The sequence below is a fragment of the Rhagoletis pomonella genome, unplaced genomic scaffold, assembly GCF_013731165.1.
Source record: "Rhagoletis pomonella isolate Grant_MI unplaced genomic scaffold, Rhpom_1.0 Rhpom_scaffold_00011, whole genome shotgun sequence".
Classification (NCBI taxonomy): domain Eukaryota; kingdom Metazoa; phylum Arthropoda; class Insecta; order Diptera; family Tephritidae; genus Rhagoletis; species Rhagoletis pomonella.
Genome location: NW_023458565.1, coordinates 10,435,003 through 10,456,136, shown reverse-complemented (window position 1 = coordinate 10,456,136; position 21,134 = coordinate 10,435,003). Strand labels below are relative to the sequence as shown.

Sequence of the window (21,134 nt, the reverse complement as noted above, 5' to 3'; positions counted from 1 at the left end):
ACATACATACATACATGCATGTGAATAAGATGTATGCTTGCTTTCAGCTAGCAATAATTTATCGCAGTCATTTGTAGAATAAATAGGTTGGTGAAAATATATTTCATACAATGCAAGAAAAACAGGGAGAAAAATCAAAAACAAGAAAGCAAGCGCATCAAAGGGCCAAGTATGAATAAAAAATGAAGCCAAAATGATTTGTACAAACTACTACTTTTTATTTTTAATTTTTCACAAAATCTTTTCTTAAACTAATCTAAGCAAACTCGGTTATCATCGTCGAGCATTACCACAGCGCAGGTGCTGCTGCTGCGTAGTGCAGAGGCGCCGCATAAGAGGGCGCATAGGCGAGGGGCGCACCCAAAGGCGCCGAATAAGCGAAGGGAGAAGCAGCATAGTGCGCGATCGGTGCAGCATAACGGGCCAGTGGTGCGGCGAACGGAGCGGCAGCATAACGGGCCAGTGGTGCGGCGATCGGTGCTGCCAATGGTGCAGCGGCGGCAAGTGGAGCTGGCGCGATCAGTCGGGCAGCAAGCGGCGCAGCGGCAACAATGGGGGCGGCAGCAATGCCATTATGTGTTCTTGCAACAACTTGACTGCTGGTGGCGGTGATGAACGGTGCTGGCGCGGCAACGGCGAATGGAGCAGCGGCGAGTGGTGCGTGCAATAGGCTGGGTTTGGCAGCGGCACAGGCAATGATGGCGAGGATGACAATGACCTATACAAAAAGTAAATAAAAAATTAATTAATCCAATTATTTGTTTAAGCCAGACACAGTTTATAAAAAGTGCCCACAAATGCCACTTACGTATTTGAACATTTTGCTTGATTTGATTTACTATTTTTTTTGTTGTTATTTTTTTGGTGTTGCTTCGCTGAAGACTTTTTGACTTATGATGTCCATCAGTTAACGGTTTTGGCTTTTTATACTCGTTCTTCGCCAGAGCAAAGGTCTACGCCACTTCTGTGTACACAATTACACATTTACATGCACACCATATACACGCCGCCTATAACTGACCACGCACAATTCGACACATATTCTGTTGGTTACACGCACCATTAGAGGTCTTCGGGGGTAATTCAATAATGCTTGGCACGTACGTGCAGTCTTTGTTTTTATACCCGAGCGCACTTGTGCACAAGGGTATATTAATTTTGTTCACATAACGGTTGTTTGTAACAGGCAAAACGAATCGAGATAGATATAGACAAATGTATACATAAATGATCAGAATGAAAAGAGAAATCGATTAAGCGGTGACTGTCTGTCCGTCCGTCCGTCCGTCCGTCCGTCCGTCTGTGCACACGATAACTCGAGTAAAAATTGAGATATCTTAACGAAACTTGGTACGTGAACTTCTTTTGGGCGTGGGACGGATGGTATTGAAAATGGGCGAAATCGGATAATAACCACGCCTACCTCCCATATAACGGTAATTTTAAGAAATACGAAAACTGCGATATTTTAGTAACTACTGAAGACAATTCATTCAAAATTGATACTTACAATGAGTTTCACACGGAAAACACGAATATTATAAATTTTTGGAAAATGGGCGTAGCCACGCCCACTTATGGTTACATGTGTATATCTTGGTAACCGCTGCACCAATTTCTTCCAAACTTGGCACAGTTGATGGCCTTAGTACAGCATACTAAATGGCTGAAAATTTTAAAAATCGGACAATAACCACGCCTACCTCCCATATAACGGTAATTTTAAGAAGTACCTAAACTGCGATATTTTAGTAACTACTGAAGATAATTCTCTCAAAATTGATATTTGCATTGAGTTTTAGACGAAAAATAAGAATATTAGAAAATTTTGGGAAATGGGCGTACCCACGCCCACTTATGGTTTCATGTGTATATCTTGGTAACCGCTACACCAATTTCTTCCAAACTTGGCACAGTTATTGATCCTGGTACAGCATACCAACTGGCCGAAAATTTCTAAAATCGGACAATAACCACGCCCACATACCATATAACGGTAATTTCGAGAAATACAAAATCTTCGATAAATCAGTAAATATTGAAGCTAATTTATTCAAAATTGATGATTGCAACAATTCTTTACCAAGAAATACGTTTATGACAAAATTTTGGAAAATGGGCGTAGCACCGCCCACTTGTGATCACATATATGTATCTCGCTAACCGTTCTAGCAATTTGTACCAAGCTCGGTATGGTTATTGTGCTTGCCACATAAAAGCAAACCGTTGAAAATTGTTGAAATCGGACTAAAATTGAGGCCGCTTTTCATATAACGGTAAATTTGAGATATGCTTGAAATTTCAATATTTCGAAATTTAAGGACACTAATTTACTTAAAATGTATACACCCCGGCTTATCATGTAGCGGTAGCTTTCGGAAAGGTGGAAAACATATATTTAATACTTGCGCCGGGTATTTAATGTTCGGCTCCGCCCGAACTTAGACTTTCTTACTTGTTGTATTTATTTTTGTTTGTGTGCGTTGTGTTTTTTGTGTTTTTTTGAGTGAGTAGATTTTCGGATTTTCCTTTTGCCTTCGCTAAATGCCATATCCGCACGCGTTCCCTGCTACTGTAGGGCCACCATGCGTAAGTGATATTCAAGCATGTCTGCATATACATACATATTTACGTATGCATGTGCAAGTTTGTGCGATTGTATCAATTTAAGCGGTATTACTTTATCACCTCACGCTTTTGGTAAGTAGTCAACAATCAAAAAATATTGTATTTATGTACTTATTTCAAATGCATTGTTTAGTTAACACTGAGCGTAATAAAATTTGTTTCATAACGGCATAGTAATTAGAATAACGGGGATTGCCCCGCATGACATTAGTCATAAAAACCAAGTGCATATACGTTTTAACGTTTTCAAGATTTTGATAGTTTTAAAAAAATATTTTGGGAGTAAAAAGAAAATTTAGATTTCGATATATATTAAGTAAATTTCTTACTCTAAAATTTAGGTGGCAATCCTATTCCGAAATACGCTGGAATGAATGGTACTTATCTTGAGCGTATATGAGCTATGTATACATTAAAAAAATGTTGATTGAAATTAACAAAATAAAAACATAGAAGAGTGGCAACCCTGATGGAAAATATTTTCTGACCAAAGTTCTCAACAATACCCTTCATTTGATATCCATATTGCGATGTTTCAGATAAATTGTGTAGAATCGAAAATAAGTGGCAACCTTATCCTAAGGGATAACATTTTGTATATAGGGTAAGCATTGTTTAAGAACTTTCTCTTGGTACCCAAGAAAAGTCATATTTTAACTTTTTTATCTAAACAAAAAATTAAATAAATATGCGATTCAAAATAGGTGGCAACCCTATTTAAAAATATTTTTGAATTAGGGGTCTGTAAAATAACTGAAATGTGATACCTATATTATGATAATTTGTAACCAATTTTGAATAGGTGTCAAACTTGTACGAGTCTTCTCGGAGATAATGCCTATTCAGATAATCTTAAAATCCAAAATATTATCTGTGCACAAAATTTTATCAAAATCATTAGATCCGTTTCCGAGAACCCTATGGATGTATATATTTACTTATATATATGCAAGAATTGCTCGTTTAATGTAATGATATTAAGATAACTAGACTGCGTTCTCAACAATAAAAAATTTGAAATTAAGCATTTTTTGCTCGCTACTAAATTATCGCGGAAGCTCACGTGGGAGAGATGTGTTCTGCCTTCTAAGGGTCTATTGTGACCATTGCTCTTCTCAGTACTTCCATTTAACCTAACCAAAAAATCCACCTGATCTGCATGAGGTAGTGAGTGAATGTGCTCCTACCGTGGTTACATACGGCTTGGGTTTCTCTCGCGTCTCCTGGAAATGGCATCACGTTCTTTTGGAAGGTGTAAGGGTGTCTCTTTGGTCGAATCGAAGAAGCACTGGTATGCGCAAGTGACTTCTCAGTGACATGAATTTTAGAACTCGGATTCGGCGGGGTTTAGAAGACTTATATAATCGTATCAAACTACGGTAAGGTTTTAGCGGGTCTTAAAAACCGCTTAATCGATAGCTACGTGCGTTAGTAAGACAAGTATTGGATTGGAGCTTGAAACATTGGCTGTTGTGAGTTATAGGAAGACTAGCATCATAATTTCCCTCCGCATCCCTTTCTTTCTCCTCCCTCCCCAGCTGTGATATATTTGCTGTACAGATCTTGGACTGTCTGTTAGAAACCAAGGAAAACGACTCGAAAGCCATTGCATAAATTGGCAATTTTTATTTAGTGTCGACTTTCTAAAAAACTTACAAATTAGAATCAAAACACGACATAGCTTGCCTGGAAGGCAGTGTGGGTTTTGTGTAATAGTCATGTGCCTCAAGATAGATAGATAGATAGTTGAATAAAGTACGGCGACCAGTAGGTATATTATGCCCTTAGCTCATCTCCGTGCCTTACCTAGCCCTAGAGACTCTAGAAATTTCAGAATTGAGCCCGGGGGTACAAAGTGTATTTGGTCCTCCCTTGGCCATAAATGCGACGGCCTCACACTCCAAAAGGGGGTGTAATTGAGTGTCCTTGGCAGCGTCACAGAAGCGACATAGGTCACTAGAGTGGATTCCTAAATTATACATACACCCGTAATGATCCCTAGTACCCTCCCTACCCTCCTAGTAAGTTTTTGGATTGACGAAGTCCCATGGTATTATGCCAAAGTAGTTCCCTTAGCCTGGTCTTTTCCTTCCTCAGCGTTTCCTTTATCGTGTTGATACCCATTGTAAGAACGGGCTCCGGTCCTATCGGGGTGGTGGCAGTTGTCAGCCTGGCCAGATGGTCTGCTTCGCCATTACCTTCGACTCCCATGTGCACTGGTACCTATACCAATTGGAGGGTGTTATTCACAGGCAGACCATTAAGCCTCTCTACGCACTCTAGAACCATCTAGGATTAGATTTCGCTATCGCTTAAAATCAGAATTGTATTGCTTCAAAACTTCCTCCGAAGGTAAATCTCAGCACACAGACTTATGGCATAGACTTCCGCTTGAAATATGCTGAGAAAAGTTCCCAAGAGCACCGAAAGCTTCAGTCTAGGGCCATAAACATCTGCTCCTATCCCCTCAGGAGTTTCAGAGCCATTTGCATACCACTTTAATGTGCTCACCTGGGTGTATCTTTCCATGATAGAGGTACTCCAGGTCGCCTTGATGTATAATAGTTTCTATCAAAAACCCCTACTTGATGACAAAACCTCACCTTTGTCAAAGCCCTCTCTCTCAAAATAAACGGGAGTCCGATTTGCGGCTTGTTCGACAGATAGATGCAGTGGCTGAAGTTCCAGCATTACTTCCAGCGCTGCCGTCGGACACGTGCGTATTGCCCCCGTATTGCAAACACACGCCTGACGTTGATTCAAGGTGAGAGACTGCCTCACGGGTGGGAGGATAGATAGTCCTGGAAGCCCAAGCCATCGACCCATACGTTCTATTGGTAATACTATCATGGTGTACATCCGTCTAAGGATCCGTAAAGTACAACTCCAGGATTTTCCCGCTAGACGTTTACACACCATCTGCACTCTCGTAGCCCTGCAAGTGGGCGCTCGGACATGAGTCATCCACAGGAGTTTGGAATACAGCAGCCGGATTCCAACATTCGCTATCGCTAATATTGATCGCTAAAAATCTCTAAAAGGATAACATACGCTCCTAACAACATGCAACATCTAGTTACACGCCCCTGATACTACCACACTTGGCTGAATACACACTGCATGTGTTACTTTTCAATGATATATACTTTTAGGCGCCACTGACTTCTATTTAGAGAGTAGCGAAGAATTCTACTGCAGGATAAGTCCCAGGTACTTCAAATCTGTTTGACGCCGACCGTGGCCCAGGAAACAGGAAAAACATTCTTATTAGTCGGCAGTGGAAACTGCGGTAAACTAGGAGGAGCACTTAGTAGTGGGCAGGCAGTCAGAAACACTCTTTGTGAAAGCCATTGAGCCTAATACTTAAGATCACGACAAATGAGAGGAAATTACAAAACAAGGGATCAGAATTATCAACCACAATAGGCTGAAAAAGAACTAGAGCGGTGGTGGGCTCCAGCCTGCCTGTAGACAAAGCTCTTTCATGCTTTATGTACATCTAGTATGCCCACCCCCGACCTAGAGGCACGCAGGGTGAAATTCAGAAACTCGACGAGTGCAGGCAAACCAGAAGACGTCAATTGCTGCAGCGAGTTGTGCAAATTTCAAAACTTTAAGCCAATGTGGGAATAGTTAATATCAATCTATCGCGCTGAAACTTGATATGGTTATACAAATTTTCCACACCCCGCCGATTCTGAATTCTAAAATTCGAGTTTTTCGATCCACCCTAGTCTACAGTGTGCAGCAAAAATAACTGCGACCATTCGCAGATTCTCCTTTAGGAGAAGCTACCTCGACTATGAATGTTCTCCAAAAATCTCAATAAATAGTATGTACTAACTCACGAAAAGTCCAGAGAAAATCACGAAAAGGTTTCGAAAAAATTCCGTAGAGTCCCAAAAGAATCCGAAGGCGTATTGAAAAACTCCGAAAATCCCAAAACAATTCCGAAGGGGTCTTGAAAAGTTTCTAAAAGTCTCGAAAGCGCCCAATAAAAACCTGAAAGTTACCGAAAAAAATCCTTAGCACTCCCGAAAAGTCCGAATTGGTATCGAAAAAACTCTCCATCATACTGAAAAATTTGGAAAAGGTCCAAAAAACTCACGGAAGGGCACAAAAAAAAACAGAATTGCTTAAAAAAAGATACCGAAAATAATTCCTTAGCGACACGAAAAGTACCAATGCATGTCTAGGGAACAGGCGATAGGTGTCAGTACCGAATAGCTTCTAAGAGCCTTTGACAGGCGGAAAGCTAAAGAAAAAGGCTTAAGGTGATTTTACTTCATGAACCACCAAACAACTTAGACACTAAGATGCCGCTTAAGTGATAAGAGCTTCGTCCATTCAAAAATTCTCCTTATATAGTCAAAGGTACTTCAACGCTATATTTCCAACCATCTGTCACAATGAGATCGACTCGAAGCTACTACTATACAGAGCCAACTAAATTGCCCTCAGAATCCAAGCTCGCCGCTGTGTTACCAGAGTAGATCGAGGAAGAAATCGACTGCTTCCCTTATGCCAGCTAAATAACTACTACTGTCTGCAAAATAATTCAATGATTTGGAAGCCTTACTTTGATTTTTAAAGAGACCCCTTCATCGACCCTTTCCTCAAGTTTCGGTCCATCCATGTTAAAGCTCAGGGGGCTTGCTTCCAACTACTGCCTTTTGTCTACTCATGAATTTGAGGTGAAGCCAATGGAGAAAACTTAGATTGGTCATAGTCTAGCTATGTAGTGATCCCTTTTATAAGGGACGCAGTCGGAGGCTTCAGCAGTACAAGGGTGTCCATTTCCCGAAACAGCTAGCACTCTTCGCCTCTAAGTTTGACGATAGTCCCTATTGTAGTATGCACCTGAAGTATGAACCCAAACGTTAACCACCAAAGTCGCACTGGTTCATTCTAACCGCTCTAACTGTCTATCACTTTTTATCGATGTCAAGCTTCCTTGTCGGGAATAAGGTTCTGAAATTTTTTTTTCGTTAAAAAACAGTTGCCGTTCCGAGGCAGGCTCCACCATTGTGCGTCAACCTCAAGACGCATACCATCAAGTGAATTGCTTAAGTTACTTGCCTTCAATTAAGCTTTGAGATAGTTGAACAATTTTACCCAAAATCCACCAAACACAGTTTTAGTTTTTAAATACAAACTTTTATTACATTCGATTTAAATATTATTTACATACATACAAATACACTTATCTACTAAATAGGCAATAATAAACAGCGTGTCCAAGGGGTTGGTAGAAATTACCATAGAGCTGGCGCGGCCGCGGTGTACTTCAGCGGCGTTAATGAAGCTACTGGTGCAGAAAATGATGCGGCTGCCACCGGTGCAGCTGGAGCTAAAAGCTTGGCAGGTGTCGCGGTGAAAGCTGCGGGAAAGAAAGCGGCAGCATATTTCTGGTTAACGTCAAGGCGACTGCTAGCATAAGCGGCATCCAAAGGTAGGTTAGTGTAGGCAAGGTGAGCGGCTATTGGAGCCGAGGCTACAAGTTTTGCTGGGGAAGCCACTGGAGCGGCCAAAGGAGCTACAACTGGGGCAGGAGCTACTAGTTTTGCTGGAGCCGCGGCGAAGGTGGTGGGCACAAAGGCGCCGGCATATCTCTGGTTAATGTCGAGACGGCTGCTAGCGTAAGCGGCATCCAGAGGAAGGTTGGTGTAGGCAACAGGAGCGGCCAATGGAGCGGCAACTGGAGCCGGGGCTACAAGTTTTGCTGGGGCAGCCACTGGAGCGGCCAAAGGAGCTGCAACTGGGGCAGGAGCTACTAGTTTTGCTGGAGCAGCGGCGAAGGTGGTGGGCACAAAGGCGCCGGCATATCTCTGGTTAATGTCGAGACGGCTGCTAGCATAAGCGGCATCCAGAGGAAGGTTGGTGTAGGCAACAGGAGCGGCCAATGGAGCCGCCAATGGTGCAGCAATTGAAGCGGAGGCAACAAGTTTTGCTGGAGCTACAGCCAGAGGCGCAGCAAATGGTGCGGCTAAAGATGTGGCGACTGGAGCAGATGCCACAAGCTTTGCTGGAGCTGCGGCAAATGCTGTAGGTACAAAAGCGCCCGCAAATCTCTGGTTAACATCGAGGCGACTGCTAGCATAGGCGGCATCCAGTGGTGCATTAAATGCAGCTGCGGCAAGGGGAGCTGAGATTAATGGAGCAGCAAAAGGAGCTAGCAAACTTGGCTTGGCGGCAGTGCAGGCAATGAAGGCGCACAGGACAATCAACTGCAAAGTAAGAAAATGGCAGCGATAATTTAGGATCTAAGCAAATTTCAGATGAATGCAATAAAGTTGAACTTAAAAGTTTATACTTACGAATTTAGTCATTTTCGATGTTAATTTTTATTCGTCCCTTGTTGCGTTAGCTTAGCGAATTGAATTGTGAATGTGTCTTCTTTGCTGCCAATACACGTTTTTATACCGTAAACTTTGGAAGCTTTTTCTTAACAGTTGGCATTGAGGAAAGTTAGTGGGTGCATAGATAATTAGTTCACTGGCACAAAAGGTGGCTAAAGAATGCATGCACTTTATTGTAATATGTATAACTTAACTTTATATGAACATCGTGCCGATTTATGATTTCAAATGCAACACAAAAGAGAAGTGTTAAATTTCAATTAAATTGGCTTTTTCAATATAAAAGCACCTTATGTACATTTTAACGCCAGTCTATATACTATAAATATATTTTTTTAATTATGCTTATATAATTGAATGTCACTAAAATAGAATTTCGATTTGAAACAGATAGCAATCCTCTACAAAATTGTTTCTTAAATAAAGCTTTCTTAAAACTATTTGGTTTGACTTTCTTGATTATAATACATCCTTAAACCTAACCGATTAAAATTAATGAGACTTGTAAATAGGTGGCAACCTTTAATTTACTTAGCTTGCAATTTTATTTGAATTTTAAACAGGTGGCCACGCACTTGAAAAATATTTTCGATACAAAGATTTCTTGTACCTCTTTCGATTGATATCCATTTTGTATAATTGAATTTGACTTTTAAAAAGGTGGCAATCCTTTTCAAAATTAAAATCTTTCTTACAAATTTAAGAAATCTTTTTTAAATCTACATAAGTACTTCGTTTGACAATATGTGATGTTTGTAATATTTAATAAAAAAAAAAAATAAATTTGAATTTTAAAAAGGTGGCAACCCTTTGAATAAATGTCTTCGGGAAAACGGGTTTTTAATCTCGTTCGTGCATCGATTTGATAGACGTTTTTATATTTCTAAATCACTTGTATCGATTTGCCCAACTTTCTGCATCGTAAAAGCCACTGAAAGTGAAATCATGTGATCAGGACCTGCACTGCATAATAGCGACGGCTTTAAAATTTAATAAGGAAGCGTCTTTTTAAGCTTTGATAAATTTTTTGGTAATGCTGCATTCGGATCAATCTTTCGGTGATCGGCACTTTCCCCATTACTCCAAATTGACCCTTTATTTAACGTGGCGGGTCCCAAACCTAGCATGTTACTAGAATTCGGAGGAATTTTTAGCGTACACGGTTGTATATTTATATATATATATTGATTGCTCCAAGACAGACCCTCGCTTGTACTGATCTTCGGCTTCGGCTTCGACTTTGTATTCGTATTCGCATTCGTATTCGTCTTCGTAGTTGTCCCCGTATTCGAATTCGTCTCCGGTTTCGGACCCTAATTCGTATACATATTCGTTGTTGTTTTTGGGTCCTTCTTCGTCTTTGTATTCGCAATCGTATTCGTATTCGGTTTCGGGCCCTAATTCGTATACATATTTGTCGTAGTTGCGCAATTTCAATTGCTTGTAGGGTCCTTCGTGGTCTTTGTATTCGCATTCGTATTCTTTGTGTTCGTTTTACTTTTCGGGTTCGTCTTCGTTTTCGTGCTTGTCTCCGTTTTCGCATTCATCTTCGTGCTCGCTTTCGTTTTCGGGATCATCTTCTTCGTGTTCGCCTTCGGTTTTGCTGCAGGCGGAACCAGAGAAAGGGAAAATGGTTGCACCTCCGTTGCATGTTTCCGTTGCGATTACTTATTTCACTACCCCGCTAAAAAAAGATTCACCTCAAAAAATGCTCATTCACTTAAAACTTTGAAAGACAAGCTCATCCTAAGATTACCAGCGGACAGACCATACATTTTTTTTTGTTATACAAATTACTTTAAAACTTGATATATTAAAGCAAAATACCTACTTTTCTTTAACCTTCTCATTTTTTTATTGTAATCACTTTCGTTAAACATCAAAGGCCTGGCTTGTCTATTTTCATTTTTATTTTCTTGTCTGTTATCTTTTCGCAATAATTTCTCACTTAGTTGCAAAATTTCATTCCAAACTCAAATGAGGCATGTTCTGGGAATCGTAAGACAAGAAATCCTGCACTTAGCGTAATTACATTTGCAACTTGAAATTGCGCAAAGTATAAAACAGCTGGTAGCATAAGCAACAATAGCAATAAAAACAGTAACTGCGAGCATACACTCGCAAACACAACTGTACCGTTGCACAAGTACTATATCGAGCAACATCCATTTTCCAGAGTAAATTCTTCTGATATTAATATAAAAAGTTTTCATCATTGTTTACTTGCCACCACTCCCATTTGCCCACTCTATAACACATAGATACTCTCTCAATTGCTCTCTTCATCATCATCATCACCATCATCGTTTTCTATATTTTCCCACAGTCTGTAAGTGTCGGTCGATTTGTTGGTTGGTGCCAGCTGTGTTGCAACTTTAATGTCGTTCTTCACCTACTTTTCGCCTGGATACAAGTACCAACTTTACAGTTATTGTCTATGTGTTGTATGTGTATGTATGTATATGTCATCACCGATTTTTCTATGTATTGGTACAAGTGAATACAAAAGCAACAATATAACAGCGAAAAAAAGACTGTACCCATCTATATAGAAAAAAAATGCATGAAAAAAAACTCTCATTGCTGCGACGATATACTGCTCGAGCCATCGAGAAGAAGTGCACAACTTTTGTCATCTGTTCTAACAACATAATCGGTGTCGTCTTGTTTTCTTATTGTTTGTGATGTCTTAAACTTGTAAACGTCGCATATGAACAGGCATTTATATGCATATACAGGGCCGGATTATGGCATGGGCCGACGGGCCGCGGCAATCACTAGAATATTAATTGTTTGCAAATTTGTACAGGGCAATTCTGGCAACTGTCTTGAAAGCTCTTACCTGTCTTTCGAAAGACTAATTAAAATATCTGCGATCTAACGACGAGGCGTTACTCTGTCTTTTAGAAAGCTGTTTTCTAAAAATAAAGTGTAGTTTAAAAAGTAGATATGTTTCCTTTTAAAGCAATAGAATCGTAATCAGAGACCTTAAGAACCCTTGATTGTAAAGTTTTAAAGCTCATCTAATCGATTTCTAATATTTTTCGCCATATTGGGTCCGCCATTTGAATTTTTCCAACCTCACTTCAGATTCGTAATAAGCGGCCCGAAGAACCTCAGAGGAAAACATTTCAAGGGAACCGAAAAATTTTAATTTTTTGGCCGCCATATTGGATTCGCCATTATGAATTTTTAAAATCATGCTCTAGGGTCGTAATCAGCAACCTCAAAAACATAAGACTCTGCTGTTACTTTTTCTTTTTCAGTGTTGGGTTTTGCGGTGGCACAAAAGTTGGAAAGGAAAATCTAATTTACTATTAGTTTACAAGACACAAACCGTGACAGTTCTCAGCTTGTGCTAATTTTTTAAATTAAAAAATGTTTTTTTTTTTGAACAAAAGGTTCAGCATAACTCAAGGCAGGCGTTGTTTTGCATGCATAACAAATATAACAAATAATTTTAAAGTTGTTTGTCTTTTGTAATGTGCATCATTTATATTTAGCTATTTTTATCGTACAATTTTTGAAATATTCAAAATAGAAAAATTTACCACAAATTGGAAAAGACTGCTTTTAGTTTAATAAAAAATAATTTTTTTTTTAAATCTCATTTTAAGAAAAAATACATTTAGGCAAAAATATTCGCTTGAGAGAAACATTTTTGGAAAAAAAAGGATTTCTAGCAAATATTTTTTTTTTTTGGGAAAAAAATTGTTTTACCAGGAGCAGAAAAATTTATACAAACAGGAAGTAAAATATTTTGGGATAAAATCCAGGAAAAGTAATTTTAAGGAAATGAAAAGGTACTTTTTTCCTTATGGTTTAGAGTTGACTAATTCCGAGTTCCGAATTTTTTAACTGATATGTAATTATCAAACCTATGAAGTTGTGATCGAAAAATGTATATTTAGCTAAAGAAAACGCAATACATTACATTACAGGTAATCGCTACAGAGCCCCACATTTCCTCCGGCCGTTGAGCCCTCGCGCATGTTAGTCCGACCCTGTACCATACATTCATATAAAGCACATATACATACATATATGCACACATACATACATAAATGTTGGTTTTTGTATAAATTGAACTTTTGCAATGCTGTTCTCTGCGCGTTTGCCTCGGTCTTAATATAGCTTAGTTTTTGTTTGTGTATCGATGAATTTTGCATAATAAATTCCTTATACTCAGCATATCTATGTTGTGATTTTCTCATCTTCGAAGGAAGCCTTTCTACGTTAACCTGGTTTGTTTTTTATTTTCATGCTAATGCAAAATTGCATTCATATGTATGTACATATGTGTGTGTGTGTCGTCACTGCATTATGCATAATCGAATGATACGTAAAATTTGCATCTATCTGCATTTTCATTAATAAGTAATGTATTTAAGCAGTCAAAAAATGAGAAAATAGAGATAAAACTAGAGCAAATGTTCCTTCTACGTTGCAAATGCATTATGCATTATGAAGATGTAAGTTTGTACTTACATATGTACACTGGTATCTTTGTATTTACAGTCAATCGTGCCTTTCTTTGTTTTGATAGAAATATTTGCGTTGGTATTCCACCTAAAATCAGTGAAAATATGATATTTTATTAGTACCCAACCAAACTCAGATACCGATCTGAACGTTCGGTTATCTTTTTAGATTTGAGCAAAACCGAACTCGTCCGAGGAGTTTTAACAAAATTTTTGGTTACAAGCAATTTTTAAGTAACCGAATTGAATGCTTATATACAAATTTAGAAGCACCGTTAGTTTTTTTATGATCCAAAAGAATTATTATAAACGTTTCAACCGGCCCAATGTTATCCGGTAACACATGTGTAAAAAAAATATTTCGATGAATTGATAACCTCCTCTTGGGCTATACATTTTTGGTGATAAAAGTTTTTTTCATTTTAAAACTGAACAAAATTGCATGGTAATTTAAAATGGGACATACATTTTCAGCCCTTTTTAAATGTACGTTAATCGATCATAATTAAAAATTTCAAAAAGGACATAATTGTTTGGTAATTCACACTCTGGACGAAAAATTTGTGTAACTTTAAACTAGACATAAATTTTTGGTAATTTCAAAATTTTGGTCATTGGTCATTATTATAATTTGGCAGGGAGATTATTTCTCTGAAACAAAATATTAGGTACAGGGTGCCTTTTGTAGACAAATGAAGATAGCTTGCAAAGTCATGTATATACAATTATAGGTTTTCTAAATACCTTAACAACGACATATCACATCAAAAAATATATAAAAAAAACGATTTAGCAGTTGCGCCCCTGAAATACTCTCCTAGTGAGTGTTAAAAATCGCTTGGAACAAATTCAACTTTTTTCGGTCCATACATTGTGATACTGTCGAGTGTTAGTATATTTAAAAATTGGATATACATTAAAAAAAAAATGTTTGTCTTTTAAAAACAAAATAGGAATATTTCAACTTATATTTTTAGTCACATAAAAGATAAATAAAATTTGTGTAAGTTTTAACTTGACCAAATTTTTTTTAGTCATTTTACAACTGGGCATAAATTACAGGCAATTTAAAAATCGGACAAAAATTTTTTTCCAACACATAGAACCTAGATTATAAAAAGAACAAAATATTTTCGAAACAAATTTATTTTTTTTTTATTTAAATATATTTTTTCTTTTTCTAATTAAATTTCTAGATTTTATTGTCTTGAAAAGAAAAATATATTAATTTAATTTGTTTCTTTTAACTTTTTGATTTTGTTTCAAACAAAAAAAATTTAATTTTTTGAATCTTTAAAATTTTCTGGAACTTATTTTATTTGTATTCTTTTTTAATTTGCTCTTTTGTTTTTAGCTTAAGTTTCTTTTTATTTTTTGACTTTATTGTCTAAAAAGAAAATTTTTCTTTTTTATATTTTATTTAATTTTCAAGTGCAAAAAAAATTTTCTCAGCTTACTTCGATTCTCTACAAAAAAGGTCCATACACCAAATTATTTAGGACTAATACTCTCGAATATACATACAATTTTATAAAAAAAAATAAAAATATTAATAATGTATTTATGAATTTTTAATTTTTTGAGCAATTGAACTTTGATGAACTTGGGCGAGCCTATGATATTGACCAAAAATTTGTCATCTTTCACACAGATTAATATTAGAGCATAATGAACCATATTTTTTGCTATTAACAACCAAAATTCTAAAAAAGCAGATTTTCGGCCCACGCTGGTATGCATTTTGTATACCAACATTCCTGCATAAATAGCTCATGAACAAATACAAAATGTTAACATATGTATGCGCTTTTGTACAACCACCCACCTACACATAGAAGTCAAAAGCAGAAGCAGAAGCAGAGCATTTAGCTCCAAACAGATGTAGATAAATACAACATTGTTTTTCCCCTTTATTTATTTATAATTTTTTTTTTTTGTATGCAGTTACGCATATCAAAAACGTTTATGCTCACCAGCATACAAAGTGCAATTCCGCACACGTTTCAATGGCAATGTGCGGAACTGAATTATGCAACTTCTACCAATTTTGGAGGGTATATAAGCACTGCGCGTTAACTGACGATGACATTACCAAAATTCACATTGTTCTCTAAACGCTTCACTTAGCAACCAAACAACACAAAAATGGCCAAATTTGTAAGCTAAATACAATCCTAAATACTAAGTCTTATTCATTTGCTTTAACTTTTAACCTGTCTTCTATTACAGATCATTGTCCTGTGCGCTTTCATTGCCTGCGCTGCCGCCAAGCCACAACTATTTGCGGCCCCATTGGCTGCTGCTCCTGTTGTTGCCTCTTATCCAGCCGCCTACGCTGCTGCGCCTATCGCCTATGCTAATGCACATTTGGATGCCGCTTACTCCAGCAGTTCGGTTGATGTGAGACAAAACTATGGCGCTGCTTTTGTGCCCGCTAGCTATGCCGCTCCTGCTGTCTACTCCGCCCCAGTTGCACCTGTCGCTGCAGTAGCTCCATTGAAGTACACCGCTGCTGCTGCTCCGGTTTTGTTGTAAATTAAAAAGTACCACAAAAACTTGGTTTCAGAATGAGATCTTCATTTTGTGTTTGGATAATTAAATAGACTCGCAAACATTTAAATGTTCCTCCGTTTTTATTTATTTTTTACCGTTATCGTTTTCTATGAATGCTTTTTATTATGAAAGTCAGTCGCACAACTAATATTTCAGACTCTGGCCTCAATAAATTTCAAAGAAGGTCTGCATCTGATCAGCATATCGTCGTTTAAAGTACAAAACCGCGTATGCTCATTTTGCAAAACCGCGTAACTGACATTTGCAGCCAAAAATTGGATTTGCTCACACAAGCTCTTGGCTCAATTCTTATCCATTCGTCCTGAAATATACTAGCCAGAAATGCGATTGCTTTATTAAAAAGAGAACCATTTTGAAATATGAGTGTTTTTACTCTCTAGAATATAATTTACATAATTAACATACGAGGTTTTGCATTTTGTTGATACGCGGTTTTGTACTTTAAACGACGATATAAATTTTCTTTGATAATACTGAAACTAATTCGCATGTGAAACAGCAGGATTTGTCAACTTCTCCTAAATATTTAAATTTCAACGGAATTTTTATTTTCATAGTTTTCAACTATGGCATTATATGTATGTGGAAATCAATATATACCATAAAAATACCCTCCACGGGGCCTTTTAGGGACCTAATCAGTTCGAGGTAATTTTTGGTGGCATTTTTCCACAATCCGGCCAATTGATCCTTCATAACTTGATGTTTTTGTCTTTAAAGGACATTTTGCATAAACACGGTCTTTCGTAAAAAAAATCATTGATTATGGTGTCCTTCGTCGTTCTCAGAAGAATTACGGACCGATGACGCTGACAGCCCACAATGCAAACCAAACAGCCAGTTTTTGCGTGTAGAATATTTCTCAGCGTTCATTAGCGTTTGTTCACTAAGTTGTATTCGGCTAATTTGCATATTTAACACAGCCCATAGATCGTGCAATAGGTCTCACTCACAAATTCCCAATTTTGTTGGAATGGTTAATTAAATAATTTTTACGTAATTTCGTAGAGCGTTCCACATTGTGAAATGGCAATCATTTGACAATGGAAAATGGTAGGATTTTATTATCTAAATGGTTTGCCATACAAAATTTTCGAGAAATTAATTTTTTTATTATTCCAGTTGAAACATGAGAACGTCAAAGGGACTTCCCATAAATGTGTTTCCTTAATTCTCTCAAGTAACTCGAATGTATAAAAGTATATACCCTTTTTCAGCTTTATAAACCAAGATCCTGCGCTCTCTTTGTCTCTTGCCAATGAAAATTCTCCCGAAAATAGCGCCAAAGGTACTCGAAGAACGTCTGCTGTCGCTTGCATTAGCTGATCACGAATTGCCTTAATTCTTCACAAGCGGGATAAGCTTTAGTCGCGAGATAAGCTGAGGGCTAGTGCAGACCCACGTGGAAATATTTTATAGGATTTCTAAATATTTTGTATAATCGAGATAGTTTTCAACTTGTGGGCATCCACATAAAACCTACGAGTATAGAAAGCTTTGAAAAGCCTTACCTGCGGGATGTATTATCTTCGGTTTTTGTACGAGAACATTAATGCAGCTTATGTGAGAATTTGGTATCAAATTTTCCTCGATGATTCTGTGCTCGCGAAATGTATTATCTATTCAAATTTTGACATTCATTGACATAAACTCCTGAGAGGCATTTAAAATGTACTTATACATAGTCTAAACTACTAGTACAAATGGCCTGAAACTATGAGAACTTCTAGTATTGTATTGCAGTTCGAAAAAGAAAGACTTATTTTCAAACGCATGTAAAATACTTTATGAGCTGTTTTCAGAGTTTAAATAAAACTTTTATAGTTTCAATTCAATTTTTTAACTGAAAGTCGGCATTCATTGCCGAATGTAAGTAAACTATCCATTGTGAAAATGTCCCTTGTTGAATGTTTGTAGTTTTTGAATAATTTTAATCCTTTAAAAATTACTTTATTTGAGAATTTATATTCCAATAACTGTAAATATTGAAAATACATAAATGCTACAGGCTCAAAACACTACCTACGCACTTTAATTAAAGCGTGAAATGCAAATCAATGTTAACGCTTCCACTTGATTACAATTCAGTGCATCTCATTATTTTACATAATGTGTCTTCAATCAAAATGTTAAACGATGCGCTACTGAAAGTAACCACAAAAACCACGGGCACTCAACTGCATACATACATACACATTTATATACAATTTATATTTAGATATTATATCTGCAATATACGTAAAATGCCAGAGTATACATATATGTATGTATGTAGGTATGTAAATTAGACCGTACCACCTTATAAGCAAATAAAAAATAGTTCGCCGTACACCCCTGAGTATCGAGTATTTTTGCACGGCAATTTCGAAAAAGAAAAAATGCATTTTTTTGTCGAACTTGGTGGTCGCCTTTGTACATTTTTCGCTGACACCTACAATCAGCAATCAAAAAAAGTTGTTTATAGTAGATTAAAGAAAAATATAGATTAAAAAGAAAAATACTTCCTTAGCAATATTTTAATAATATTTGGCGAGCTTTCAATTAATGTCTTTAAGGTGGTACCTAAGAACTGAAACTAAAAAGTTTTCTCCTCGAGGCAAGACCATCCTGCAGCTCTGTCCAAAATTCGATATAGAAATTAACTTAGAATTCCTTACTTGTATCGGGATCAGTGATCACGAATCTGAAGTCAGATTGGAAAAATTACAAATTGCGGACCCAATATGGTGGACAAAAATATTAGAGTCGATTGGATTCACTTAAAAATTTTCAATTGGCAGAAATGGCGGTTCCATATTGGATCTACCCATTTATCACGGTAATGTTAAAATTGAACGTAAGTACACGTTGTATAAGTTACCCCCCAGACAACATGAGAATGTTACTCATACGCCATGTACTTGCACATGCAAGTTTCAAGAGGCTAGGCATTCGTGTTTGATTTTTTGTAAATTATTTTTTTCGCGGATGGTGTCATTATCTTCTTCCATACAAAACAAATTGCCGAACATACTAGTAACTTTGTATGGAATAAAATCAGCGACACTTTTTAGAAGCTTCAATCTAGAAAATTGTCGCTGTGCAACTCGTTTAGTTTTTCAAATTTTTCTGCAAAATTAAAAACTTTGGATATATGTACATGGCTTTTCTTGGACCGCGATCGACCGTATCATTCGGCTCCGGGTGAACAACAGGTACACTTGGTACCAGGAATGCATTTATGTTATTGAAAACCTGTTTCAAAAAATTCTGTATGTAATGTAAAAAATATATTTTTTTGTGTAAGTGAAGATACCTCGAAACGGAATTTTTCCGCAGTATTTTTGCCCGAATTACTTTATGTTGATACCCCTTAACTGAGTTAAGTTGGCCTTTTCTTGTAAACGGTGAATCAAAACGGTAATATCTGCAAATATTTCAAACACTGCAGTGACATTGGCCTTCAAAGACAATGTTTTTTTTTCTGTTTCGCTCGAAATTTACCAAATATTTTTGAATTCCACCTCATTACAATTCAGTGCAATTAATTAGTTTGCTTACTGAGTCTCCAATCAAAATGTTAATCGAGGCGCTACTGGAACTGACCACAAATATCTAGCTGCATACCTAGTAGCTGTGCATACATATGTATGAACATCTGTATGTACCCTGTCGGAAATTTCGTAGTCGACTACTAAATAAAATAACCAACTTTTGGCCCAATTAATACGGCTAACTTTTAATTTGTTTCAAAGTCATACAGCGTTCAACCGAAGAAATATATGTGTGTGAAATTTGTTAATTTGTATTAATTAGCGCACTACAAGTCAACTTATAAATAACCACTTTGTAGTTAGCTTAAAACAAACAAACTTTTTTTGCACGACATCGTTATGTTAAAGTAGTCAGTTGAAAGCAAAGTCAAGTAGTCGAGTCGTCGTCATACCTAGTTTGAAAATAATGAACTTATAGTGCATTTGTAGTTAGTTGAGTTCCCTACAGGGTATATATATATACATATATATATTTTCATATGTAAGTATATCGTCTTAGTTGTAAACGACAGAAATAAGACCACGGTGTGCATTTGTAATATTGGAATTTCAGAAGCTGCCGTACACGTTTAAGCTAAACTGTACAAAGCATAAAACGGTATGAAGTTCGCATGCGTGCAGGAATTGAAATTAGTAATTTTACCCCCTAAATTTTATATGTACTACATTTTACCATTGTACTATAAATATCAAACCGATTTGGTTATTGGTATCAATCACTCGCTTGTCTTAAGCTTGTTTAAGCAAAATACACACAGCGAAGAAACCACAACATGTTCAAATGCGTAAGTATTTTGAGTCACAAGAAATCGAATAAATATGTATGTAATTTAAAAGAATTTTTATAATAGGAGTAACTTGTATCCTTTTATTTAAGGCTATTGTACTCTTTGCTCTCATCGCTTGCGCTGCTGCTAAACCCGGCATCCTAGCCGCTGCTCCATTGGCTTATGCCGCACCCGCCGCTGTTTTTGGTGCTCCTGCGCCTGTAGTGACCGCTACAAGCAGTCAAGTGATCGCGAGAAATTATAATGGCATTGCTGCTGCTCCAGTTGTTGCTTCTGCTGCCCCAGTAGCGGCTCCAGTTGTCGCTCGTTATGCCGCTGCTGCGCCCTTGGCTGTTCCAGCACTTACCCACTATGCAGCAGCTCCTTTCGCGTCTCACTACGCCGCGCCACAGCTGCTGTTCTAAGAGAATGAACTGAACATATAGTACTTTACTTAGTTTATGAAATAAAAATTATATTAAAAGTAATTGCATATACATTTATAAGTTGGATTTTCTTTTTATTATCCTTCCAAATCCGAAATAGTTTTATTCGAAACACCATCATTTTAAGACTGCATTGGCATTTATTGCTAAGAAGTAGTGAAGAACTTCGTCTATCTAGGATCTAGAACACAAGCCAGGAATACAGTTCCCTCAACTTTAGTGTAGTACTTATTGAAACACTGTCCCTAATAAATAGATATACAGATATTTTTATCGAAAACTCAGTTCACAGCTAATAACAGCGCCATCACACTGTGTGGACTCTAGGAAGGGTCAGACGGTAAAG

At 37.3% G+C, this 21,134-nt stretch overlaps 3 protein-coding genes across 4 annotated transcripts; 2 read left to right on the top strand and 1 right to left on the bottom strand.

Annotated features, from left to right (window-relative positions):
- Positions 1–172: 172 nt before the first annotated feature.
- On the bottom strand, positions 173–9,114 carry LOC118747154 (calphotin-like). The gene is made up of 4 exons (XM_036481141.1): positions 8,946–9,114; positions 7,885–8,855; positions 809–824; positions 173–718 (listed from the first exon to the last, which is right to left on the bottom strand). The coding sequence occupies exons 1-4, from the start codon at positions 8,955–8,957 to the stop codon at positions 287–289; spliced, it is 1,431 nt and encodes a 476-aa protein (XP_036337034.1). The 5' UTR covers positions 8,958–9,114; the 3' UTR covers positions 173–286.
- A 2,195-nt stretch (positions 9,115–11,309) lies between these two features.
- Positions 11,310–16,075, top strand: LOC118747025 (testis-specific gene A8 protein-like). 2 transcript variants are annotated; one of them, XM_036481018.1, is made up of 3 exons: positions 11,310–11,400; positions 15,413–15,625; positions 15,698–16,075. In XM_036481018.1, exons 2-3 carry the CDS (start codon positions 15,614–15,616, stop codon positions 16,001–16,003), a joined length of 318 nt encoding a protein of 105 aa, XP_036336911.1. In that variant the 5' UTR covers positions 11,310–11,400; positions 15,413–15,613; the 3' UTR covers positions 16,004–16,075. The 2 variants fall into 2 exon arrangements, with proteins under 2 accessions (XP_036336911.1, XP_036336912.1); XM_036481019.1 differs by lacking the exon at positions 11,310–11,400 and adding an exon at positions 13,110–13,231.
- A 4,281-nt stretch (positions 16,076–20,356) lies between these two features.
- On the top strand, positions 20,357–20,767 carry LOC118747153 (cuticle protein 16.5-like). Its single transcript, XM_036481140.1, has 2 exons — positions 20,357–20,360; positions 20,427–20,767. The coding sequence occupies exons 1-2, from the start codon at positions 20,357–20,359 to the stop codon at positions 20,765–20,767; spliced, it is 345 nt and encodes a 114-aa protein (XP_036337033.1).
- The last annotated feature ends 367 nt before the right edge of the window (positions 20,768–21,134 follow it).